Source organism: Ursus arctos, unplaced genomic scaffold (assembly GCF_023065955.2).
Source record: "Ursus arctos isolate Adak ecotype North America unplaced genomic scaffold, UrsArc2.0 scaffold_26, whole genome shotgun sequence".
NCBI lineage: Eukaryota > Metazoa > Chordata > Mammalia > Carnivora > Ursidae > Ursus > Ursus arctos.
In genome coordinates, this window is record NW_026622941.1 from 26,056,467 (window position 1) to 26,084,302 (window position 27,836).

Sequence of the window (27,836 nt, forward strand, 5' to 3'; positions counted from 1 at the left end):
ATTAATAGGAGAAACAAGATATTAAGTATATATTCAGTATTCTGAATATCATGAAAAAATGGTGTGAGTGTTTTTAGATTAGGATCATTTCTTGTCCATTGATCTTATATCTGTCAATGTGGACATACCTGTTTTGTGTGTTTCTTCTAATACTGGTTTTTGTTGAGCACATTTGTATGCTTTTTGCATTTTGTTGGGTGATTGAATCTTCTGTTACTGAAGTTAACATTTAAAATTTTGTGAAAATTCCTTTCATTTTGAGAATAATCGGTGTTTCAGATATCATCTTAGTTTCTTGTTTATATGTTGTCAGTTATTTGAAGATCAAAACTTAGTACAGTCTCCTTTACTTAAACCATGCTTGATTTATTATATCAGAAAAAAATAGAGTGGGTAGTTTTCCTCAGAGTAAAATTATATTTCAATGTTATGGTCAATGGATCTGTTCCTTTCAGTATTACATATTTACAATGTTAACCAATTATTCTAATTTAATTGGTAGTTAGGGTTCTTTCTTTTTATATCCGGTTGTAGAAATAAGGAAGGTCTCCATCCTTGGTTATATAAACCGTGTTAACTTTTCATAATTTATAGATAATAGTTACTATATTCTATGTCACGTAGCTTCTGTGGCAGATTGCTTCAACTGACTTTTTTTTGTCTGACAACTTAATGCAGAATCCGAATTGAAATTCTGGTTCTTCTCAGTAATAATTTTGCTGTGATCTGGGCAATTAAGAAAGAGAAAACTCTTACCCACAAGCTCAACATTCAGTAATTGACTGTCCCTTACTTTTATAACTGTTTAATAGGAAGGCTTGCTAATTTAAAACATCAGTTTTAGGAATTTTTTAAGTGTTGAATGATAGGAAGTCCACACAGTAGATTATTAAAGAATGTATAGATGAATCCTATTTCTTTAGATTGATCTCTATTAGGTCTTTTGTTAATTAATGAAAAAGATATACTTAGAGTATTTAGATATATGCAAAAGAAAATTTTCATTAGCAGGAGATATATTTTAGTAGGGAAAGGAGATTTTTACTTAAAAAATAACAGAGTGTGCATACTGGGGGTGGTGAGTAGTGGTTAGGGTGGTAACTATGAAGACTGAAAAGCAGTTGAGTATTTGGAGGGAATTTGAAAATGTGTGGTATATCACAAAGAATATGCTTGTGGGACTGGAAGGCTTGATTGCTTAAATAGCATTTCTTCTTTTTAGATCTTCGAAAATAAATTTGCCTTTTTTCCCCCTAGGCTGCAGAGATTTTTGATGGTGGAAATGGTGAAACCCAAACTACGTCTCCTGCCATTCCTTGGGCTGCTTTTCCTACAGGTACTACTATGCAGTAACTAGAATTATTTTTTCTTATTTACACTTTTGCCCTTTCTTTGAAAGCCTCTTTTTACTTTTGCACTTGGCCTTCTTTGATCTGAAAAATGGAATGACCCAGATTTAATTTAGGTTTTTTTCATAACATTATAAATTGCATAACAAATTCTGCAGTGTGGCTTGAGGCATGATTCCAAAAATGATATCATGAACATTAAATAAAATTAAAGTATAATTTACATTTCCTAATTCGTCTTAGTTTTAGGAAAATGGGGTACCAAATAATATTTTTAGGCTGTCCAGTTGATTAATTAAAAAGACTTCTTATTCTTATATTCTAAAAATATCCTAAAGTAATTTAACATCTTTACCAGTATTTAAATTTATTTTTTTTTTATTTTTATTTTTTTTAAAGATTTTATTTATTTATTTGACAGAGATAGAGACAGCCAGTGAGAGAGGGAACACAAGCAGGGAGAGTGGGAGAGGAAGAAGCAGGCTCACAGCAGAGGAGCCTGATGTGGGGCTCGATCCCATCACGCCGGGATCACGCCCTGAGCCGAAGGCAGATGCTTAACCGCTGTGCCACCCAGGCGCCCCTACCAGTATTTAAATTTAGAAGTGTTTTTTTTTCCCCCCAGGACGGTCAGTCAAAAGTATTAAACATTAAAATTTAGCCATCCAGGAAGTCAAATGCAAAAATAAATTCCATTATGAGAGATATTTTATGGAAGACCTAATACTCAATATTAAATAATTCATGTATAAATAATACTTTGAATTTTCTAGACTTTTTGTTCTGCCAAATCATTGTAAAGTCAGAAGTAGAAGATTAAAGTATCCTTCTTTAACAGCTTTGCTTAGTCTTAGATTATTAGAGTTATTCATCCTCCAAATATTTTTCCATTGCTTATTATGCATTAGGTTCTATGGGAATGTGTCCTTTACTTCAAGGGAAGATACGACAGGCATATACATACTTGTAATACGAAGCAGATTTGCGATGTGGGAAGAATGATGATTTCATCAGCCATTCGTTTAGTAAATGTTTATTTCATGCCTGGTATGAGTCAAGTAGTATCCTTGAAGCTGGGTATATATTATTGATCTGGGCTTTGAAGGGTGTTTATTATTTGAATAGGCAGAGATGGGAGAATGGGGAAAGGTTTTGAAGGGAGAAAAAGAAACGAAACAAAGGTATAAATGGGGGAAAGAGGATGACACAGTTAGGATGCTCATTCTTGTTTGAGGGATTTATGTATGTGGTTTCCTTTGCCTGGAATTTCTCACCTTGTTTCCCACTGCCACTGTCTCCCGCTCCCTTATTATACTAATTCCTATTTATTTTATGTGTTGTTTTTTGCTTTAATATGCCTTTTTCTGGGAAGCCTTCCCAGAGAACCCTCCCATGTCTCTGTGCACCTATTTTCTGACTTGCAGTTTAGGCTGTAAATTTTGTGGGGTTAGGCACTATGTCTGTCCTTTTGTTATATCTTAAATGTCAAGCATGGTGCCTGGCTTATAGTTGGTTCTCAGTAACTATTTATAGGAAGAATAATTAAAGAAAAAAAAAGAATGAGGGGAGCCTGGGTGGCTCAGTTGGTTAAGTGTCTAACTCTTGGTTTCGGCTCAGGTCATGATCTCATGGGTGAGATAGCCCGGCCTCTGGCTCTGTGCTGAGCAGGGAGTCTGCTTGAGTTTCTCTCCCCCTGCCCGTTCTCCCATTCGTGAGCATGCATGCACATGCTCTCTCTCTCTTTTTCAAATAAACAAATAAATCTTTAAAAAAATGAATAACTGAATGAATGACATCTAGAGTGGCCATGGAAATTGATAGGAAAGTTGGAATAATGATATTTATGTAATGGCTTAGGATTTTCAGTGTGCTGTCATGTATTCCTTTATTGTAAAGGAGGTAGGGCAGCTACAGTATTATCTGTTGTACAGAGGACAAAATAATGGGTTATAAAAGTTTTGGAGTTTGATACAGATAAATATGTTTAGGGATGAAATCTAGTCTGTCAGATTATATTTCAGTTCTTTTTAAGTTAACTGGTTTTTTTGGAAAAAAGAGCATCAGTAGTCCTCTCTGGCTGACTGGATGTGAGGGTGAGGGAGGAGTCAAAATTGATTTTTGAGGTTTCAAGCCTTGATTCTGAAGGAATGGTATTACCTTGAACAGAAATAGAGTATTTAAAAAAGTTGGTTTGGGACAGTGTGAAGCCTAATGAATTTGTCTTAGACTTGTGTATTTAAGGTACCTTCAGTTCAGGAGAAAGGTTAAGGCTGGTGTTCTTGATTTGGGAGTTTTCTCATAGATATGACAGTTGAAGTTGTAGGAGGTAACTGGGGAAAACAGTATGTAAAGAGAATAGGGTTAAGTAGAGAAATTTGGTTGTCCATAGTTAGGGAACAAGAGGAAGAGACAGAAGATTGAGAGGTAAGGAGAGTACGGGCTAGGCATTAGGAGTAGAACAATTCAAAGAAGGTATGGTCGCTAGTGTCAAAGGCTGTATGTGAGAGAGAGGTCAGTGTGATCAGAGACTGAGAAGAAAAGCAGTCGGAAATGGCTTTTTAGGAAATGATTTTAGTAGATTGGAAGTTGAAGCCAAATTGTACTTTACAAAAGCAAGAACATGATCTGTTTTCCTAGAATTGTTGTGGCAAAAGAGTTGTATTAAAGAGTTGTATGTTGTGGACAGATATCTAATTCCTGTTCTCCAAGAGTGGCTATTATGTCCCATCTATGTATATATCTGTGTTTGTCGGTCAAGTCCTCAAAGCCTAATTAGAATTCAAGAACAGTTCCTCTAGTGTGCGCGTATGTACACCCAGACAGCACACCCATTTTATCCCTCACTCCCTTAAAAAATCAGACCTGATGAAAGTACTTTTTCTGAATTTCCCCAGTGACTTACAGAAGTGGAGGTAAACTAACCTGGCCAACAGTTGAAGTTAAGGCATGGTAGATGCTGGGCTCAGCCAAATAATCTTCCTCTTTTGTTGAAGATCGTTTCTCTTCCGCTGCCTGCTAGAGAAGTCCGCCTCTGATTCAGGTATCCGGAAGTTTAGATAAGAGTGATCTGAACAACCTAATTAGTGTAACAATTTAATTAGTTACACACTAGAGTCCAGAGAAGATAGGAAGCTTTCAGAGATCTAAAGTAGATTCTTTTCAGTTTAAGAAAAGACTTAATATTCTCCTTTTGTCTGGTTCGCCACCTACACTCTAAAAGTTTGTAATCTATATGAAAAATATTTTTAAAAGAAATGATTATTAACCAGGTTTTACCACAGCTTAAAATCCAAGATTACTCAGAAACGTTTGGTTTAAGTTTTTAAAGTACTTGGGGGAGAATAGAAATTTTCATTCTTGGGGTAGGATAAAAAACTTTTAAGTAAACAATGTGTTCAGGCTTAGTGTGCCTAATGATTATCTTGTTGCGAGCTGGCAGTTAGTTAGAGGATGATTTCATAATAGCAACTGGGATAATTAGTTTATCTCGTGAACAGTGTCTGTTTATAGCCTGCAATACTATTAATGAATCGAGGTACCTCAGGTCATGCATCTCACTGTAATATTAGCATTATTTACATAGTGAGACCTTTTAAAATGCTAGTTTCTGTGCAGAGCTGATGATGATATTAAAAAATTGCCAGTCAGAGTAAATGAAATGCACATGTTGGTTCTGTATACAAACTGTTATCTCTGAGCCCATATCTTATCATTGTATGACATCTAACCTGTAAAACCTGTCTCCACACTTCCATCATTGTGGGAGTTGGAGAATGTAAGCAAGAGACAAGTGAGTATGAAGGTATCAATTTCCTTTTCCTCCTGCCTTTACACTCAGTAAAGGTGTGGTAATTATTACTTTATCTTAGTAAAAGATATTCAGTGAGAACAACTACCTTTATTGGGCATTTTCCTCTCTATTTCATAGCCTTTCCTTTTAGCTTACCTTCCATGGTTATTCTTTTAGAAGCCTGTGGCTGGTCGAACAATGATCTACGTTTTGTTTCTGGCCGATGTCTGTTCTGTTACTTTGCGATTGTTCTGATTGTAGTACATTCCCTCATCTCCTATCTGTTTGAGTCTCATTTTTTTTTCGAAACAAGTTATGGAGCTTTCACTGAATCCATATCTCATAACTGCTCTTTCTTCTGAACTACTGTATCATTTTTTTTCTGCGTCATTTGCTTGGCACTTTGGCAATTTTTTTTTTAATTGTGGTAAAATAACATACACAATTTACCATATTAACCATTTTTAAGTGTATAGTTCAGTGTTGTTAAGCATATTCACATTGGTGTACAACTAATCTCCGGAACATTTTCATCTTGTGAAACTGAAATTCTGTAGCCATTAAATAATAACTGCTTATTTGCCCCTACCCCCAGCCCCTGGCAGCTACCATTCTGCTTCCTTTCTCTTCTGAATAACTCAGTGAAATAGAATCATATAGTGTTTGTCTTTTTGTGATTGGGGTATTTCACTTAGCATAATGTCTACAGGGTTCATTCATGCTGTAGCTTGTCTTGGAATGTCCTTCCTTTTTAAGCCTGAATAATATTCTACTGTATGTATAGACCACATTTTTTATCCACTAATCCATTGATGGACACTTGGGTTGCTTCCTTTGATTATTGTAAATAATGCTGCCATAAACGTGTGTACTAATTTATATTTTTAAAAATATTTTATCAATATGACTGCTATCTCTACTTTAGTCTAAACCTTCGTGGATAGAGACTGTGTTTTAAACCTTTGTGAATCCTAAGTACCTGGTATAGCATTGTGCCTTGTTAATAAGCAATGCTCAGTAATTATTTCTTGATGATAAGTAGAATAGACTCTTTTTTAAAAACAGCAACTCTTTTTTAAAAAGTTCTTATTTTAATTTGTTAGCATATAGTGTTATTAGTTTTAGGTAGCAATATAGCAATTTGACAACAGTAACTCTTTTTAATTATTTTTAATTCTTTGGAAGTAATTAAATAGTCTTTCAATCACAAGGTAGAGGAAGACAAACCTAAACTTGCTTTAAAGTATAGTAATCTTGGAAATCTTAGATAATTAGTCAAAGATGGCAAAGAAGCTATATTCTAGGGTTCAGTTAAATTTCTGGGTCATTCCCAATACAGACAAATGACTTGGAAATAATGATTAATAAGAGTAGTCACAGATTCACAGAAAGAGAGAACAACTATTTTGCTGTTTTTGTTTTTTCCTGATTTCTTGTCTCGTCCTACTGTGTAACAGCAGGTAATAGTAGAGGAGAGCAGAGTTAGACTAAATTTTAGTTCAAAAATATTAGGGTCTAGAAGCAATAATAGTAGTATCCAGTTCTTTTACTTACTTTTTTTCTTACTTATTTTTCTAAATATTTTTCCAAAGGAAAATCATTCCAGATTTTGCATAGCATATAATATCAGAAAAATTTTGAGTTAACTACTCATAGAGCTGTATTTTTTAGAAAAAGAGTTTTTTTCTTTTTCTAAGGCTAAAGAGATCCTTTTTTTTTTTTTAAATCATTCTCAACTATCTTATAAATTTTTATAAGACTGGTAATGTTCTACTTATTAGGAAAATACCTTTTCAAAATGAACGTTTATCTTCTGATACACACACATACATATATACACCTATAAATACAAACATTTATATATATTATATATTTATATATTTTCATATATATTATATATATAAATATATCAGAACATAGACATACATACATAGATGGATATTTTGATTTCTTCTCTTTTCCTCATTTTTACTCCATAATGCAGTTTGTCCTCCCTACTGTACCCTTTTGAAGGAAGGACTTTCTCTTTACTTGATCTTGCAAGTTCTGAGAACATTAGACAATTAGGCTTAGTTTGGGTTTAGTATGTTTTTTGATTATTTTCTGATTGTAGCAGACCCAAAGTTTCAGAATCCATGGGATTTATTTAAATTAAGTCTTTATATTTTGTTGTTGTTGTTTTTGTTGTTCATTTGTTCACTAATTCACTCATTTATCAAATATGTGAAAGTATACTGTGTATCAGACACTAAGGGCCATGTGTTATGGACCTTATTCCATTTTCAGTGATGCCATATGAAAATTGTCATCTCAAATGACTGAATGTTTCATGAAATGCATTGTTAATATTGTTAAGTGCTTTTATCAATAACTTTAGCTTCAAATATTTGATAGAGGTTTCGTGAAAAGAATATTAGGTCAGAAAGTGTTGTCATGTTGCCATTGTGTACAATGTGGGTGGTGCTGTTTTAGAGGCAAATGACTGTTCACTTTTTAACTGTATAAATATAAATTGTCTAGAAAGCGAGGTGGGAGGCGAAACCTTGAATACTGTCCTTTCCAATATGTTTCTAAGTTACTTGCAGCACTACACAGAACCACATTAGAATGCATTGACCATCAAAGGGAAAAACAAGTGGTCTAGATAGATACTTTAATCCACATTAGCTCCTTCAAAACAGCTTATATAGAGGGCAAACTAAACTGTCTGTCACAAGTCGACCCTTTAGAAGGAATAATGGGAATTGGACCAGCAGATGTTGAACCAAATAACTTAGATGTGGTTCACTTTGCATCTGGAGCTATTTGCATACAAAGCCAACAGGAAAGTTCAAACATTTTTCTCAAGACATTGGCAGAGAGAAACCTGGAAGACAGATGCCTTTTTGATTTCATGGTTCAGTTTTTCCATTCTCCATTCTCCTGGCCAGGAAAACCTAGGACAACAAATCGGTCATTTTATTAATATCCCATTACTCCTCTTGCTAACCCTGTTTTTCCAGTGGAATCTGTGTTACACATCTACAAGAGCTCAGAACCTGAGTCCACACATTTTTGTTTGAGAAAATATTGTTGTGATATTTTTCTTGAGATTAATCTGTGGTTTGCACGTAGTCATAGTAAACATTAACTGAATTCATTGGTCTGATCTACATTTTAGGTACAATTTGAAGGTGACTTATATTCACATACTTGTATTATAATAGACAGTTGGGTCATGTTTAAAAACTTCCCCTCTCTTCATCTTTGTATCCACATTAGACATTTTTGCCAGGATTTCCATTGTTGTATAATAATTTGGTAGTATCTTTATACAGATTGTTTGAATGGGTGATTGCCGGATAGCTTCCTTTTGCTACTTTGTTTATTTTTTTCTTAACTCCCGGGTTATTAACTCGCTTTCTTTTATTCTGGGGCCAGTTTTTACAAATGATAACTAAGGTGATAGCTTCTATGAGGCTGTGAGTTATTACTATACATGTAATATTAGTTTTCAGTAATTTATGGCAGCTCCTGTCTTCATCAATGCATATAATAGGGAATATATCAGTGATATTTGTTATGACTTTGAAGATTGGGTTTGTTGCATAGGTTAGAGTCAGATAGCTCTGACTGTGGAGTGAGGAGTACTGGCTGTGTAACTTCTCTGAAACTCAGTTATTTAATCTATAAATTGAAAAACTAGATGATATCTTAGCGTTCTTCCAGATTTTGAGTCTCAAGTCTATTTTTTAATTTTTTTCTGTAAGATGAGTACCTTCTACTAGGCGAATCATGGTGCCTGGTTTTAACTGCATAGTCCAAGTGATACAGTACTAATCTAATAAATTATGTGCTCTATAAATACCTATAAACATGGAACAAACTATTAATATGAAGTACTATAATACTTAAGAGAAACTTGTTTTTTTCTATATATTTTAATTACTATCAGTTACTATTTAAACTGATTCTTGTAATATTTTATGGTACAATCTTTATGCATTCTAATCCTGAACTTGCTTTTTAAAAAGACTGGTGTGATTTTTAGGATGTTATAGAATACATTAAATTTTTTTTAAATAGAGCTTTGTAGGGATTTTCTTGTATTATTGAAAAATGAATGTTTGGCAGCAAATCACTTTTCTATAAGATGAAGATAGTACTCTGACTCTTTGTCGTCATAATCCTGAATTAGCCAAAAAAACTTTTTAAGCTCTGTTTGGCTCAATAACAGTAGGAATCATTGCTTAGGGTTCTTTTATCAATTAATAGATTTCTATTTAGCTATCCTTATGAGTTATATTTCTTCGGTCTCAGAAAATACAGTCTTTATTGTTTTTGACAGCTCGGCACACACATATATGTAGTATAAAGGCATGAAAGAAATAGAAAATGGTATTAAAATTATACAGTGAAAATTTATTTTCTGTCTCAGTCCTGTAGTCCCACTCCCCTGTCATAACTTGTTTTACATTTTGTTTTGTAGCCCTTCAGATATTGTACAGGTGAACAAAAACATGAATGTGCCCTCTTCTTTTTGCACAAATGACCATGTCCTATATATACATACTAACACCTCTTGCTTTTTTTCCCCCACGGTAACTTGGAGATCTTTCCACAGGAGTACATACATGTCTTCCTAACTCATTTTAGTGATTGCATAGTACTCCTCTGCATGGATGTACCAGTATTCATGTAACCAGTCATTTTCCTCCCAGTTCCTTGCTGTTGTAAACAGCCCTGCAGTGAATTTTTTTTTTTCCTCCTGGACTTTTCTCATTGTTTTACTTTTGACATTCTCATTTCATATTTTAGACTTTAGAAGTATCCCTTTGTTGAGGTGTTTAAAGATTTGGATGCTGTACTGTGTTTCTATATTTTGGATTGTTTCTGGAGAGAGATCCTGACACAAATTCAGAAAAAGGGATGCAGTGCGTATTCTTGTATGTATTTTCAGGAAAGCTATTTTAATGTAGGTGATAATTTATATTGTTTCAGTGACTTAATGGGAAGGTTGTTTAAAATTACCATATAGTTTCCTACTAATATAATCATAGAGCATATTTGTTCTGTAACTCTAAATAATGTCAAATTTTATATTTATATGGTCACACATAAGTAAACATTGGCCATGTTGAAGGTGATGGTAATTTTATGAGTACATTGAAAATGAAATCTTTAGCAGACTGTGGACAAGTTAATGGTAGCATGGTAGGTTGAAATGCTCTTTAGTTGTCACGTTATATTTTTTATGTGTAAAATAATATTTATTGGAATAGCTCCAAATTAGAAACAACCCACATGTCAATCAAAAGTAGAAGGCTTAATATTTTGAGGGTATATTTATATAATAGAACACTTAAACATCTGGAAAATTAACAAACTTCAGCTACACATAACAACATAGAAGAATCTTGTGAACCTATATGCTGCTCTTATGGTATCTTTAAGGCATCAGTAAGAGGTCTCATTTGACAAAGTTTTCTGTAATTTCTGATCCTAGTTCTGGAATCTGTGACATCTAGAGCATCAGGCTCCTTTTGGAATCTGTAATTCTTCTTCATGAGAATGGGGGCTCTGTGTTTTGGCTAGAAAGCCAGGGCTAAGTCCGATTCCAAGTGAGCCCCATGTATGAATCTTCTAAAGTCATCATCCTGTTCACTCAGGATGGCATGGCGTAGGGACCAGGGAGTAGACCTTAGTTATAGGGGCTGTGGATGAATAGTGCAATGAGAGACGAGGGTAGATTTCAGTTTGACCTAAAGTCTCTGGTACAGAGATGAGAGGCCAAGGCCAGACCTGAGGCTAATAAAACTGCCTCTGTCACTCCTCCTTCTCCCCCTCTTTCCCTTTACCCCTAGATTCTTGTTTTGGACTCCTAGGCCTAGCTGTAGCTGGAGACAATAAGTTCTTTACTTTGGGAGTTCTCAAGTAGCCATAGAGATGGGGCTTGCAGGAATATGAGACCGACAGGACAGTAGAACCAGCATAGCCCAAGTATCTGTGCACACTTGGTTTGATGTCTCTGGACTGGTGTCTCTCGTGAACACTATTGTCACTAATGAGGATTTTAAATTAGCTTGCACCTTGTGCTCAGTCAGCTTGAGTTTTCTGGCCCTTCCTTCTTTGTTTTGAAGGTTGGGTATTTGATTTCCTCAAACAGTGTCTTTAACTCTTCGGTGCTGTTCTTTTCTGCAGACACTGCTTTCCTGGTGTTTCCTCTTTGGGGAGTACCATCATTTCTTGAGATTTTTGAGTCTTCTGATCCTTTTCTGCTCCTGTTCCCTCTTTGTGTTTCTCTATTCTATGACCTGTCCGTCAGCCAATTCTGTAGGTTCCAAGTTTTGTCAAACATGGGGATCTTTTCACTCTGTCTTCTTCCCTTTTTACTACCCCAGTCAGAGCCACCATCATGTCTTTTCTAGATGACTTCAGCAGCTTTCCCCCCTGCAACCGTTCTTACTCTCTTTCTCCCTTTCTTTTAGTGATACCCAGAGGGTGAGGGCAGAGTGAATACTCAGTAAGTGCTGGTTATTGTGGATTTCATTTTAAAGTGTAGAAGTGTTTGAGATTTTTTCCTTTTTGTGGATTCCTGAATATCAAAGTATAGAACATTTGACTAAAATTTTGGAAGTCATAATTTTGACTGTGTGATATTCCTCTGAATATTTTGTTGTAATCGCTACATTGAGCACTAAAGGTTGTACTTATTATTAGGATGTTCTCTTGAATAAATCATGTAAACTAATTGCATTTATAAAGTCCTGCGTAATTTGGTCATTGCTGTTGTGCCTAATCAAAGTCTTTATTAATCCAACCTTGAGTTCTGTAATTAATTTACATTATTCTCTTGGCTTGTAGCAGTGTGTGTTAAAACTTTTCTTCACCATGAAAGCATTGCTTAGGTAAAGACAAAATTATTTTTAATAATTTCATTGTGAAAATTTTCTTCATTTAAATCGAAATTGAAAATCTTTTAAGGTTTGCTTTCTTGAATTGAATGTGATAAAGGCTAGTTTTATTGTGGACCCCCTTAGATGGATGGTTTTGGATAATGGATCTTTAATAATGGCCAAGTGATGTTAAAATAAACACAGAGAATGCTTAAAGTAGGTAGAAATTGGAACAGAAAGATTAGGGATATACTTTAGAACTGTGAATAGATAGTGGAAGTTTTACTTAATCTTAGTCCTGTAGAATTTTTGAAAGTCAGGTCAGCATGGCTATTTTGATCATTTTGTAACTGTCAAGTCTAAAGACAGAATACAGGAAAGTGGCTAAGAGGTGATTCAGCTAGCTTGGACAGAAATTTTAATTCAATTTGGCTGACCTAAGAGAGGTGACAAAATGCTGTAATCAAATGTTACATGCAGTTTGGTTATTAAGGAACACTTTAGCCAATAAATCAGTTACTTTTCTTTTTCAACCATTCCCTTAAAGTTGTTGTGAACATACAGCAATTAGAACATAAGGAAATTTTTTTTTAAGATTTATTCATTTATTTTATATATATAGAGAGAGAGCGCACAGGAGCTTGGGATGGAGGGGCAGAGGGAGAAGAAAGAGAAACTCAAGCAGACTCTGGGCTGAGCAGGGAGCCCAGTGCAGGGCTGATTCCTAGACCCTAAGATCATGACCTGAGCTTAAGTCAGATGCTTCACCGACTAAGCCACCCAGGCGCCCTGTGAGGAAATTTTTGCTAATAGAATTGTTCAGTTGTCTAGTAAATAAACATTTATTGAACTTATCAATCCATTAGGTTCCTAAGGGAGCAATATTAAAGTATTTTAAATCCTTGGTTCTGAATGACCTAAACACGAGTACTTTGATTTGTTGCTTTATGTTTGATAAAATTTGTGAATTTTATTTCTCTTAAATTTTTAAAGATGGACAAGGTTTTCATTGTTTGTCATCCTGTTTGAAGTTAAGGGGTAAGACTATTTACTTTCTACCTTTTTTTTATTCATTTTTCCTCCCTATTCAATAAGTATTTATTGTGTGCCAAATAGAGGAGAAACAATGGAGAACAAACAAATAGACAATGCTATGACTTTATTAAATTAACATTTTTTAAGTTGAGTACAGATGAGCTGTAGTTCAACAATAGACCGCAAAAGAAATAGAGAAGTGTTTGGGACGACTGGGTGGCTCAGTCGGTTAAGTAGCTGCCTTCGGCTCAGGTCATGATCCTGGGTTCATGACCTGAGCTGAAGGGAGAAAGAGAATCTTAAGCAGACTCCATGCTCAGCAAGGAGCCCGATGTGGGGCTGGATCTCCCAACCCTGAGATCATGACCTGAGCTGAAATCAAGAGTTGGAGGCTTAAATGACTGAGCCACCCAGGCACCCCATCTTACTGTTTTAAGTGTTAACTTGTGGCAGTGTTAACAGTCTTAATTTTATATTTATTCTATTTTTTTTCTGATTTATTAGTTTATCTTTTATGATCATTTGTTCTATTTTTGGGGGTTTATTCTTCTGTTTTTCCTAATTCCTAAAAATTTGATGCTTGCCTCATTAATTTTAGCTTTTCTTTTCAAATATTAACATTCAAGGCTATAATTTCCCCTCCAATTATTACATTAGCCACATCTTGCCAGTTTGGGTATTTAAAAAATCCTTCAATTATGAATATTTTCTAATATTCAGAATGAACTGATCCTTCAGTTACTTTAAAAATATTTATTAATTTCTAAGCATGGGGGTTTTCTAGTCTTTTATTGTTATTGTTTCTTAACTTGATTGCTCTATGGCTAGAGAAAGTAGTGTAATACGAAGTGTTTGTACTTTAATGAGGCTTTCTCTGGGGCAGAGTGCTATCTGAGGATGAACAGCATTGACATCCCCTGGGAGCTTGTTCAAACTGCAGAATCAGCTCTGCTCCTCACCTACCATTCCAGAATCTGCATTTTAACAAGATCCCCAGGTGATGCTTATGCACATTAGCATTTAGGAAGCATTGCTGCACTGGACCTGTATAGATACTAGTTTCACAATTGCAGAATATACATATTTTATATAAAATTAAATTATACAAATATTATAATCTCTTAGGATGGTGGAATTATAAACTTCTTGTTGAGGTCGTGTAACTTTTTGCTTTGTCTATCTTGAGATTACATTACTAGGTACATTCATATATCCAATATCTTTTTGGTGTATTGAACTTTTTATCATTATGTAGTGATTTTTTTATATCTCTAGAATTGTTTTGTCCCCCAAACCCACTTTGTCCGATATAGATATAGAAGCTTTATTTGATTAGAATTCAACTGGTATTTCTTTTTCTATTCTTACATTTTTCAGCGTTTTTGTATCCTTATGTTTTTTAGATATATCATTCATAAAGAGCTCAAAGCCAGATTTTGTTTGTTTACCCAGTCTGACACAGTCCTTGTTTTTGGATTGGAATATTTGGTCCCTTTATGTTTTAATGTAATTACTGATGTCCGTATGTGGTTCTTTTTTTCCACTATTGTAGTTTTGGCTTTCTATTTGTACTGCCGTTTTCTGTTTCTTGTTCTTTTTTACCTTTTTTGAATTGATTTTCTTATTTCCTTTTTCCCCTGCTCTTTCAGTTTGGAAATTATGAACTCTGCTTTGCTTCTTTTGGTGGTTTCTCTAGAAATGTTAACAAGCATTCTTAACTTACTAAAGCCTGAAGCAAATTAGTATCTTTATCTTCCTTTTGAAAAATATAAGGACAGTGGAACATCTGAACTTCAGTAATTATTCATTATACTATTGTTGGCAAGTATTTTTCATATATCTATTCCCGAGATTCTGCATATGTATATTTATATTAAATCTATCTATCTACATATAGGTAGAGAGATAGATGTATTTAATTCCACAAGGCATTGTTATTATCATTAGTGTTTTATGTAGACAAAGTATATTGGCTTGATCTGCGTATTTACCATTTTTTTCATTATTTCTTCTTGCAACTTAGACTCTGCATCACAAATCACGTTCCTTCTGCTTGAAGTTAATCTTTGGGAATTTTCCATAGACGGGGAACTTGGTGGCAAACTCTCAGTATATACTTGTTTGGAAATGCTTGTCCTTGTTCTGATTAGTGAAACTATCTACAGTCTACAGATTGCTACAGTCCGAGCAGTTACAGATACATCTTTCATTTGCACTACTTCTTTGTTCATTATTGCCTAAGCTGATGTAAAACCTACCCATGAGTTTATAATTTCTTTTTTCTTTCTCTTTCTCTCTCCCATCTTCCTCTTCCTCTGCCTCTCTCTCTTTTCCTTTCCCATTTTTTCCCCTTTTCTCTCCTCTTTTGATCTTTCTTCCCTTCTCTTCCTCTTCCTCTTCTTTTTCCATTCTCCTCTTCTTTCTCTTCTTCCCCTTGCCTTCTGTTCTCTCCTTTCCCTGATCCATTGTATTGTTAGATACAGGCTATTTTCTTTCTTGTGTTCAGGAATGGGTACATTATTTTGAATTCACTCTTAACAGGAGGATATAGTCCTTTGAGGTCCCAGATTTGTGGGAGAGGGCCCTTCAGTGGGCCCTGAACTTTACTTTTGTCCCCTGTGTCTCTGAGGTCTTGGAAACAAAGCTGAGGTTTACAAGCTTGGCAAAAGTCTCCAAGGCAAAAACTTGCTTCTCTCTTTTTGTTACATAGTTTACTTGGTTTTTGCCTAAGTATTTCTGTTTTGCAAGATCCTCAGTTGATTTTTTAAAAAATATTACTCCATATTTTCAATTGCTTTCTGTGGATGGGTTAGCCAGGTACATAACCTCTTATACTTTTGGAAACAGAAGTTTTAGGATTTTTTTTTTTAATAAAAAAAAACTTCTTTACCTATATATTCTGCTTCTTGATAGCTGGTTTTCATTAATTTAAAGTAAAAAAAAAAATACTGACATGAAAAATTAAGCTTATAGGCTCTTGTTTGCTGGATTCTGATAATTACTATGTGTGTACTACAAATACATTGTCTATTTTAATGTACTTAGGTTTTGTACTGTCACTAATATATTTGCTGTGGCTTAATGAAATATGATGATGTCAAATGTGCTTATAGTAAAAGTCTTTTTTTCTTACATCCATGAAATATGTAAGTCATACATTTATATTCTTCATTATCTTTGAGAACATTTGGTATCTTTACACTAACTGAATATTATACATATATAATTCTTATAGTTTTTGAGTTACATTTCTTCAGAAAGAAAAGGCATTGTTGTTGGTTATGGTAGTACTGTTTAGAGTTTAAATCTGATGTCATTTTGGATTCATTGGGTGTAAATCAAAAAAGTATATTTATTTCCTGGGTTCTTTTATGGTTAAAGTGAACTAAATAGACAATTATACTTCACAGTGTGTAACAAAAATAATTAGTTGTCTTTTTTCTCTCGATGGGAAGGATCTAAATAAGAAGAATTGTTTACTTCTGAAAAGTAGTTCAGACTTTATGTTTCTGCCCATGAAGGCGGTAAACAGTTGGGCTCGATGGATAGTTGTAATTTTTGCCTTATTCAGAGTGCTTAGTCAGTCTCTTAGGTTTTTGAGTCTGAATTAGTCTCCCAGTTTCTTGGGGCAACTGAATTTTAAAGTCTTCATAGAAGCACAGTGTTTTTCTACGTCCGGAAGTATAAATGTTTAACTGGTTAAATTTAGTTTGGAAAAGCTCTTAATTGTTTTGCTTATTGCGAATATTAGTTAAGACTTCTTATAGATTACAAAAAAAATCTAATGTAATAGGATTCATACTGTAAACTTTTCTTCATTTGTCTGTTGAAATTTATGTATTTTATGGGTTAATATATAGTTACTACATAGGCAATTTAGAGAAAGTTCACCTTTTTGATTTTAGATTTTTAATTTTATAATTATATTTACTTATCTGCTAAGATTTAGGGTAAATTAACTTTCAGAGATGTGCTATTAGTTTTCCTAAGAGCTAACTGAAGCCATATTTCATTAGCCCATGCTTATAGTGATCTATTTACAGGTTTGGTAAAAAATATAAACATTTTTACATAAAACTATGTAGTAAGGTGGACGTTAAAATTAAATGTTTTGGAACTGAAATGACCTTATGTTCAAATATACTTTAAGAAGAAAAAGCTACAAACTCATCTTTTTTAAAGTAATTAAACATTTAAGAGATTTATAAATGACTTATTGTGATAAAGGGAATTTCTAATATCATGAATTCTATAGATGCTATGCCAATTAAGTTACAGATTTTCTTTTCAGTGGGGTTAGTCATTTTTGGTGTATCAAATGCTTTGTCTTGAAATGGCGTTGGCTTTTGGTTAATCCAGTTGTTTAGCTTTAGCAAAAGCTGAATAAATTGCATTGGTTGGTACTGTTGGTCAGTTCTTCTGTTTAGTGCATCAGCCACCCTGCCCCATCTTTGTTTACACTTCTGTATCAAACTAATTCAGATTTATATCACATCTCATCTGAATTATTACAAATACTATCTTAACTGGCCCCTTTTCTCCTAATTCATCCTGTACATGGTTTCCAGAATAGTCTTTATATAATAGAGTTCAAAACCCGTAAGCTCTTTTATCTCACTTTCAAAATCCACTCTTATCTGTTGATAGCCTGTGTTGACTTTTCACTCACTGTTACCCTTGACATACCAGTGGTCCAGTAAAACTGAAATTACTCGCTCTTCCCAGCAAATTTTTCCCAGTGGGTTCCTGCCTCTCTGCTTCTTAGTTTTCCTTTTGTTCTCCAGCTGAAATAGTCTCCATTGCTTCAAGTCAAACCCTTCTTTCAAGGTTTGGTTTAAATGTCTCTTTCTCCACTGAGCTTTCCTCAGTCACTTTTTCAACCCCCTCAATTCCCGCCAAATATGGAAATGAGTTTTCTATTAGTTACTGTTTTGTTTTACCTGTGGCATTTTTACTGTCAGCTGCCCTCTTTTAGGTTGATGGTTATGACAGTGCATACCTCTGTTTTTTTTCCTACTTCTCTAATTCTTCCTTTTGCATTCTTCACTTTACTATCATCCTTTTTCTCCCTTTCTCTTAAAAATCGTTGTTTACTAGTGTTTTGTCCTTGACCCTTTTCTTTTTTCACTGGTGAAATCTTTTATTTGAGTATTTTTAGATTCATGCTTTTACTTTGGCCCTTCTTTAGAGCTTCAGACTTAAATTTTCAACTGCCCTCTGGCTCTTTCTATCTGGCTGGTTCCTTACGTAAGTTAAAGTCAACATAACTAAAACTTACCTCCTTTCCTACTGCTTTCAAACCTGCACTCTTCTAATATTTCTTTTCTCACTTAATAAAATCACCATTCAACCAGGTGTACTAGCCAGATAACTGTTATTCTTAAGTCTCTCTCTCTTTTTCTAAATTTGTTCAGCTAGTTGACTGGGACCTCTGTAATTACTGTATTTCTTTTGAGCTTGTTACTTTTCAGTTATGCTGTAGAACTTGCTGTCCCTGAAACGCATTCTGCAGTTTAGTGTCTCCAACTCTGTTTTTTTTTTTTTTTTTCTTTGAGCGTAGTTGACACATAGTGTTCATATGCTCTTCCCTTTGCCTAGAAAGTACTAATACGAAGCTCTGTGACCTTGGCCAAGTTAAAGTATCCTTTCCAGTACTTGTTTGCTCGTCTATAAAATAGTAATAATACCTGCTCAGAAGAAGTATTCTGAAGATTAAGTGTGAATACACACACATGCATATACACGTATATTATATAACCTACATTGTTTCATGGAAATTAATGTTTGTTTATTGGCAATGATATGTCTCTGTAGGGTAAAATAAACTTTTTTTTGTTGTATACTGGGTGGGGACACTTTATTTATTTAAAAGATTTATTTATTTATTTTAGAGACAGAGGAGCGGGGAGGTGCAGAGGAAGAGGGAGATGGAAGCAGACTCTGTTGAGCACAGAGCCTGAGGTGGGGCTCAATCTCACAATCCTGAGATCGTGAACTGAGCCAAAATCAAGAGTCGGGTGCTTAACTGACTGAGACCGCCAGGTGCGCTGAGACATTATAGAGGCACATTTTGATAATTTCTCTTTTTTAGAAGTAGTCAAGCTGCATGTTATTGTTTCAATTGTTTGTTTCTTTCCAAGATTACTATTGTTAATAGATTAAAGTCTTTACCATCTTTAGATTCATATAATCTATAGGTTGCCCACTGTTTTCACTCAGATGTCTCTTAGACATTCTGAATTAACATGTCCTTCTCAAAAGATACATCTTTTGGATTAGACTTTCTGGTTTTCTTTCCCTGGAAACATGATGAAGTGGAATGTCATCCTTGTTACCAGGCAGTAGTGCTCATGGATAAAAAATGACCCTGATAAATTAATTATGTCTTGTCTAGGACCTCTGTGAATGAGCTGTATACACTTGGTTGGAAGGCATAGTTTGGGACTTTCTTTCTTGTAACTAAATATGTCTGTTTTGAGACCCTGGTAGCAGTGTCCATAAGGTTGTTTTAAGAGATACCGACTCTAAAGGAGCTTGTAGCTGGCTTCTAAGCCAAGATGGGCCTCATCCTCACCTGTGAGGATCTTCTCTACTTGCACATGAGCTGGGACTTGGGTTGAGGGAAGAGACTAAGCCCTTTTATTGCTGTTAAAACTTTTCTTATGAAAGAGAAACTTTTGACATTGTTTTATGCTGTGTTTCTATCCTATATATTATAAATGAATCTGATACCCCTTTTGGTCCAGGGTAGTTTTAAGAGTCCAAGTGTCCAGGTGGAAATAAAAGACCTTCATGTGGATATTGCGAAGTCCAGATCTGAACTCCTCCTTTTTCTCCCCTAACCTTTTCCACCAGCAGGCTTTCCCATTTTAGTTATTGACAGCCGCATCCTTTCATTCGCTTAATCAAAATGCTGGAGTCATCCTTGATTCTACTTTTTCCTCTTTTATGCTACATCCAGTCTGTCAGGGAATCTTGTTACCTATCCTTTCAAAATACATACCGTGTTTTGTCACTTTTTAGAGCTTCCACACTTATCATCCTGGTTTGAGTCACCATTATCTCTTGACTGGTTTACTGAAAAACCGTGCTAAACAGATTATATCTTCTGCCCTTGCCTACTACAGTCTATTCTCAGCATAGCTAACCCTTTAATTCATAGGTCATCTCTCCTCATAGTTTTCAATTAGCTAACAGATGTCTTGTCCCAAACCTTTTCTTTCTTCCTCTCTTTCTTTCTCCCTCCCTTTTTTTTTTCTTTTGGTGGTAGCAAATTTATTTCTGATGCAGGGATTTCTCCCAAAATTTTTGGGTATTTTAGGGTATTTTCTAAGCACATATTTGTTGCTATATGTGGAATACTAAAACTTTGTTTTCTTGGTAAAAATATACCTTACTCAGATAGCTTTTGAGGATGCCTTGATGCAGATTAGGTTTTCTGGACTTTTCTAACACTCCCTGCTTTTACCCTTTGTCATTATACCTTTTTGTACTTAATGTCTATCTATAGAAATAGTGATTGTCAGTCAGTTTTTCCTCATCCCTGCAAACAGAAGAGATAAACCTTGCATCTTAGGTTCTTCATTTATAAATGGTAGTTTTGGTAAGGATCAAATTGGTTGACACACATGAGTTATTTTTTATAATGTCTGGTGCAAACTATATATTCAGTCAGTGGTGGTTCTCTCTCCTTTCTTCATTTCACATAGCTTAACAGAAATTTGAGCTATTCTTTTTGGTTATATAGAAAAAAAAGTTTTCAAATAACACTATGCATTTTGAACACTGAGCAGAGGTTTCAAGGTTAGCAGATTCTAGCCCTGTTTACTGACCTTCAGCTGTTTTACATTTTACAGCTCTTTATGTGTTGTAGTAACTGATGAATATGAATATTCTGTGATGTCTAGTGCAGTTTTGATTGACTTCCTTCTCTCCTTTGGGAAAAAAGACTAATTTCACTCCCATTGCAATTCATTTTAACATTCCTTACTCACCATAAATTTGTGCTATTTTGACTTTTTCTTCAGCTGATTATAACATTTGCCTGGTTCTCTCATTGTATGAATAGAATAAAATCTTTCCCATGTATTCCCTTTATATCTCTACGAGAATCGAATTTTACCCTTTATTGGGATAATACCCTTTTACGTTATACTTAAAATATTTCCAAGAAATGTTTAAATAAGTTCTCTAGAGTAAATTGGTTTATTAAACACCATTTATGTGTGGCACACTGGTTTTTTATTTTAATGCTCCAACAGTGATACTAACTCTGCAGACAATGGGAGGTCTTTCCATAATATCTAACCACTAAGTACTCTGGATAAGGACTTATTTATTTATTTTCTATTATTTTAATACTACTGTGAGATTCTCAGGGTAAATTTTCTAATGTAAAAGATTGCAGATCTTTCACCGTCATGATTTTAATTGTAACTCTACAATTGTATTTTGAGTAAGTGAATTAGGTGAATAAAGGAGTCCTGAAAAGAGCACAAGCACTTTTTTCCCTTAAGTATCTCATCATGTTGTAATGAGTTTAAAAAGTTGTATATGTATAATTGGCATTAAGCATATTGTGCCAGGTGCATGCACAACATAATAATTTGATATTTATATGCAAACACACCTTGGAGATACAGTGGATTCAGTTCCAGACCACCACAATAAAGTGGATACTGCAATAAAGAGTCAAATGAATTTTTTGGTTTGCCAGTACATATAAAAGTTATGTTTGTACTATACTGTACTCTGTTAAGTGTGCAATTGCATTATGTCTAAGAAATGTACATACCTTAATTAATAAATCTTTAATGCTAAAAAATGCTAACCATCATTTGAGCTTTCAGCTGATCATATTTCATTGTTTTGCTAGTAGAAGGTTTTGCCTCAGTGTTCACGGCTGATGACTGATCAGGGTTTTAGTTGCTGAAGGTTGGGATGGCTGTGGCAATTTCTTAAAATAATGTAACAATAAAGTTTGCTGCATCAATTGATTCTTCATTTCAAGAACCAATTCTTTGTAGCATGCAGGGCTGTTTGATAGCATTTTACTCAAAGAACTTTTTTCAGAATTGGAGTCAGTCCTTTCAGACCCTGCTACTGATTTATCAGCTAAATTGATGTAATATTCTAAATCCTTTCTTGTCATTTCAACAGTTTTCACAGTATTTCATCAGAAGTAAATTCCATCTTAAAAAACCACTTCCTGTGCTCATCAGTAAGAAACAACTCCTCATTCATTCAAGTTTTATCATGAGATTGGAGAAATTCAGTCACAGCTTCAGGCTCCACTTCTAATTCTAATTTTCTGGCTATTCCCTCCAGACCTACAGTTACTTCCTCCACTGAAATCTTGAACCCCTCACAGTCATCCATGAGGGTTAGAATCAATTTCTTCCAAACTATTAATGTTGATATTTTGACCTCTTCCCATGGATCACAAATGGCATTTGGAATGGTCAGTCCTTTCCAGAACGTTTTCAATTAGCTCTGCCCAGATCCATCAGAGGAATCACTATCTGTGGCAACTATAGCCTTATGCAGTGTATTTCTTAAATAAGAAGACTGGAAAGTCAGAATTACTCCTTGATCCATGGGCTGCAGAACGGATATTGCTGGCAGGCATGAATACAGCATGAATCTCATTGTACAAGTCTATCAAAGTTCTTGGCTGACGAGATCCATTGTCAATGAGCAGTAATATTTTGAAAGGAATCTTTTTTTTCTGAGCAGTAGGTCTCCACAGTGGGCTCTAAATATTCAGTAAACCATGTTCTAAACAGACATGCTGTCATCTAGGCTTTGTTGTTTCATTGATAGAATAGCCCGCAGGGAGGGTAGATTTAGCATAATTCTTAAGGGCCCTAGGATTTTTGGAATGGTAAATAGGCATTGGCTTCAAGTCACCAGCTGCATTAGCTCCTGATAGGACAGTCAGCCTGTCCTTTGAAGCTTTGAAGCCTGGCGTGGACTTCTCTCTAGCTATGAAAGTCCCAGATGGCATCCCTTCCAATAGAAGGCTGTTTCATCTACAATGAAAATCTCTTGTTTAGTATAGCCACTTTCATTCATTATCTTACCAAATCTTCTGGGTAACCTGCTGCAGCTTCTGCATCAACACTTGCTGCTTTACTTTGCACTTTCATATCAGGGAAATGGCTGCTTTTTTTTTTTTTTTAAGATTTTATTTATTTATTTGACACAGAGAGAGACAGCCAGTGAGAGAGGGAACACAGGCAGGGGGAGTGGGAGAGGAAGAAGCAGGCTCCCAGCGGAGGAGCCTGATATGGGGCTCGATCCCAGGACTCCGGGATCACGCCCTGAGCTGAAGGTAGACACTTAACAACTGAGCCACCCAGACGCCCTGGAAATGCCTTCTTTCCTGAAACTTCATGAACTGACCTCTGCTAGCTTCACACTTTTCTTCTGCAGCTTTTTCACTTCTCTCATCCTACAGAGAATTGAAAAGTTAGGGCCCTGCTCTGGATTAGACTTTGGCTTAAGGGAATGTTGTGATTGGTTTGATCTTCTCCCCAGACCACTACAGCTTTTCCCATTTCAGCAATAAGGCTGTTTTGCTTTCTTATCACTCATGCGTTCATGCTAAAGCACTTAATTTCCTTTAAGAAAATTTTTCTTTGCATTTACAACTTGGTTAATTATTTGGTGCAAGAAGCCTAGCTTTCAGCCTGTCTCAGCTTTCGACATGCCTTCCTAAGCTTAATCACTTCTAGCTTTCTATTTAAGGTGAGAGATGTACAACTGTTCCTTTCGCTTGAACACTTAGAGGTCATTGTAGGGTTATTAATTGGCCAGCTTTCAGTATTGTTGTGTCTCAGGGAATAGGGAGGCCTGAGGCGAGGGAGAAAGATGGGGGACTGGCTGGTTGGTGAAGCAGTCAGAACATACAACATTTATCAATTAAATTTGTTGTCTCATATGGGCATGATTTGTGGTGCTCCAAAACAATTACAGTGGTAACACTGCAGATCACTGACCACAGATGACTATGACAAATATAATAATGAAAAAGTTTAAACATTGTGAGAATTACCGAAATGTATCACAGAGACATGAAATGAGTGAATGCTGTTGGGAAATGGCATCCATAGACATGCTTGCTTCAGTGATGCGATGGACCTTTAATTTGTAAGAAATGCAGTTATCAGCAAAGTGAAATAAAGCAAAGCTCAATAAAATGAGGTATTCCTGAGTATTGCAGAATGATCACTATATTTAGTTAACATTCATATATGATTACTTATTTTTTTTACTGATGATGAATATTTTTTTAAGATCTATTAGCAACTTGCAAATGTGCAATTCGGTATTATTAGTCACTGTGCTGTACATGACATCCCTATGATTTATTTTTTTTTGTAACTGGAAATTTGTACCTTTTCACTTTACCCCCCACCCCTGGCAGCCACCATTTGTTCTCTGTATCTATTAACTTTTTTCTTTTTCCTTTTCACGTACATGTGAAATCATATGGTATTGACATTCTCTGTCTAGTTATTTTACTTAGCATAATGTCCTCAAGATTCATCCATGTTGTCACAAAAGGCAAGATTTCCTTCATTTTTATGGGTGGATAATATTGCCTTATATATGTACACGAACACACACACATATACACACACACACATCACATTTTCTTTATCCATTCATCCTTTCATCCATTGACAGACATTTAGATTGTTTCCATATCCTGGCTATTGTAAATAATGTTGCAGTGAACATGGGGGTGCATATATCTTTTCAAATGAGTATTTTGTGTTTTTTGGATAAATACCCAGAAGTGGATTTGCTGGGTCATGTGGTAGTTCTGTTTTTAATGTTTTTGGGAACCTCCCTACTGTTTTCCATAGGAGGTGTATCAATTTACATTCCTGCTAGCAGTGCCCAAGGGTTCCCTTTTGTTCATACTTACCAACACTTGTTATTTCTTATCTTTTTGGTAATAGCCATTCTAATATTACTGCTTATTCGAGGCATGAAGTGATACATCACTGTGGTTTACATTTGCATTTCCAGTGTTGAGTACCTTTGATCTCTGTTGGGCAGCTGTATATTTCCTTTGGAAAAATGTATATTCAGATTCTCTGTCCATTTTAAAGTGGGTGGTTTGGTTTTTTTCCTGTTGAGTTGTAGGAGTTCTTTATATTTTTTGGTTATTACCCCTTATCAGATACATGATTTGCAAATATTTTCTCCCATTTGGTAGGTTGTCTTGTGATTTTGTTGATGGTTTTCCTTGCTGTACAGAAGCTTTGTAGGTTAGTCTCACTTGTTTATTTTTGCTTTTGTTGCCTTTGCTTTTGGTTTCTAAAAGAAGCTCTTAAGGACCCGCTTCCATAGACTGGGAAGCCAAAAACTTCCTCATCATATCAGTTTAATATATTGCTTTAACTTAAGTCGTGATTTGTTTTTTCCCTCCTCTTTGGAAATTGTTTAGAATTTTTTGCCTATGTTTGGTCACCTTGTGTGAGCACAAGTTGAAAGAAAAAAAAATCTCAGTAACTTGGCTTAAAGATATATTTATGGTTCTGAGATATTTCTTCCATGTTTTTCAGTTATTAGAGTCATTAGATAATTCTGTCTTCATTTTGTTAGTGTGTTTCTGTTTTTATTTTTATTTATTTCTTGGATGCTGTGGGATTTTCTTCCTGCAATGATAATGAAGAAGTAGGGGGGATTTAAATAGATTATTTTTCGATTTCCCTGGTCAAAAAATTGTATTTATGTGGTATGAATTTGTGTTGACCATTCTATTGATGGATTATGAGGATTCTGTCTCTGTATCTCACTTTTATAAGTTAAAACATAGTTTTTTTAGTCATCTGCATAATTCTTAAAGTTACTTATTACGATTTGCGATATATGGTGTTGCCAAAATAGCTCTTAGGAACACACCATTATTCCTCAAAGAGGCAAGGAGAGGTGGAGCCTGTATTTATAGGATACTCTGGAGACTAATTAAAAATGACTAAATTGATAGGAATGTAATCAATTATGTAATCCCTCTTTTATTAAGAAATGACCATTCCATTTCCTTGTGTTCCTGTATCTTAGCCTTTTGTAAGCTATTATATTTTTCTCCTTAAGTGTCTGACCTAGATATCCTTGGTAATATCTTACAGTCCATTAAATAATAAATCAAGGGACATTTCTTGGAGAGAACCTTCTTGGATAGAGGTAGTACTTTTCTAAACACTGATTTAATCCTGTTTTCTGCCACTTAGAAAAAGCCAACCTATCCACTTATTTTATATTTGCTAACAAACCTTCATATTTAGATATACTATTTAGATCTTTCTTAATTTTTGCATAATTTTTGTTTTCCATAACTGAGTGATTTCTTTACATGAGTGAAGTTCAAAGTCTCAGCAATGAGCCCTGAACCAGAAGTAGGGCGTTCATACATAAACTTGAAAATAAATTAGGATATCAGAGGATTTCAGTGAGATGACAGTTTATAAAAGGTAATCACCAGCCTCTGTGAGATGAAAAGATGGTGAAAAGGAGGGGCTTGGGTTGGATAAAAGAATGTCTGAATGAAAATTAAGGTCTGAAAATATTTTTTAAGTTAAAAGTTGTAAAAAAGTTTATCATTTTATTGGTGTTCTCCTTGTGAATTATTAACCATCAGCGGAGATTAACAGATTTCTTTGGGTATAGTTAAAAGTGCGTGAGTATTTACACCTGTTTTTTGTTTAGACTTTACAAGAGTTATTATGCTTATGTAAACAAAACAGAGTTGACCACAGGCAAAATTACTGGAAAAAAATTGCATACTATTTGGAAACTTGGTCTTCCTTTGCTTATGCAGTGTTCTGACGTAGAGGGCTTTTTTGTGTTTTAGAAGAGGTCTGTCAATGAAAAATGATATGCCCAGTGACTTTGCTGGTTACCGTTACAAAGTGAAAGATGCAGAACTGCCATTCACTGCACTTTTGATTAGCTTTATAGCTATAGAAGAGTGTATGTATTGCAATTCTCTGTTTCAGAAAACCAAGGATTTCACATCAAAAATGAAGCAAGTTGTGTCTGTACTCTTGCTTAGGATTTAAAAGCAAGCAAACAAACAAAATACCCAAAGAAACAAAATTTTGTAGATTTCTACTTAAAAAAAATTCGACTTTTTATGTGGAAAATGGTGCTGTTGGGTGCACTAGATCTTTGAAAGATTTTCGACGTGAAGCCTGATACTAGTCAGCTTTTTGTAGACCAAAGAATACTGTAGCAGTTTGAAACTTTAAGAGTTGTATTTTCTTGGCTAGTCGAGGGGATAATTATATCTTACATATTGGAATTTTTGTCATTTTTTTTTTTTTTTTTTTTTTTTTTGGTATCTGGAATCGAGTTATGGCTAAAAAGCCCTTTCTTACACCCCAGGTAAAGAAGAACTTACTCATAGTTTCTGTTAATACTTATATGGTCTCATTTTTTAAATATTTGGATCTCTGATCAATTTATACAACATTATTTATAATGTTTTATTATAATTATTTCTTAGAAATTCTTTCACATGTTGATAGGGGGACATTTAAATTATGTTGTGGATAGGTGGTAATGGAACAGGTGAAGATTCCTGAATAAGCTTGTTTTGAATGTTGACATTCAATGATATCATTGTCAAATTGATATCATTGACATTCAGTGATATCATATGTCAAACGATAATTTCAGTGGCAACTTCCATTTACTGAATATTTACCATGTACCTATCTGGTACAATGAAGTGAGTATATACATTATCTGAGTTAAGCTCTATAGCTTTGT

General features: G+C 34.8%; 1 protein-coding gene across 20 annotated transcripts in view; it reads left to right on the forward strand.

The window, feature by feature from the left end:
• The window catches only part of CCDC91 (coiled-coil domain containing 91), a 312,578-nt gene that overhangs the window by 71,163 nt on the left and 213,579 nt on the right, over positions 1-27,836 (forward strand). For 15 of the 20 annotated variants that reach the window (XM_048216514.1, XM_026502183.3, XM_048216516.1 and 12 more), the window contains one exon: positions 1,258-1,336. In XM_048216514.1, coding sequence (XP_048072471.1) covers positions 1,258-1,336 — 79 coding nt within the window. Of the gene's footprint in view, positions 1-1,255; positions 1,337-4,243; positions 4,390-17,752; positions 17,877-27,836 lie in introns of those variants that run through there. The other 5 variants (XM_026502185.4, XM_026502189.4, XM_048216513.2 and 2 more) reach the window with 3 other exon arrangements.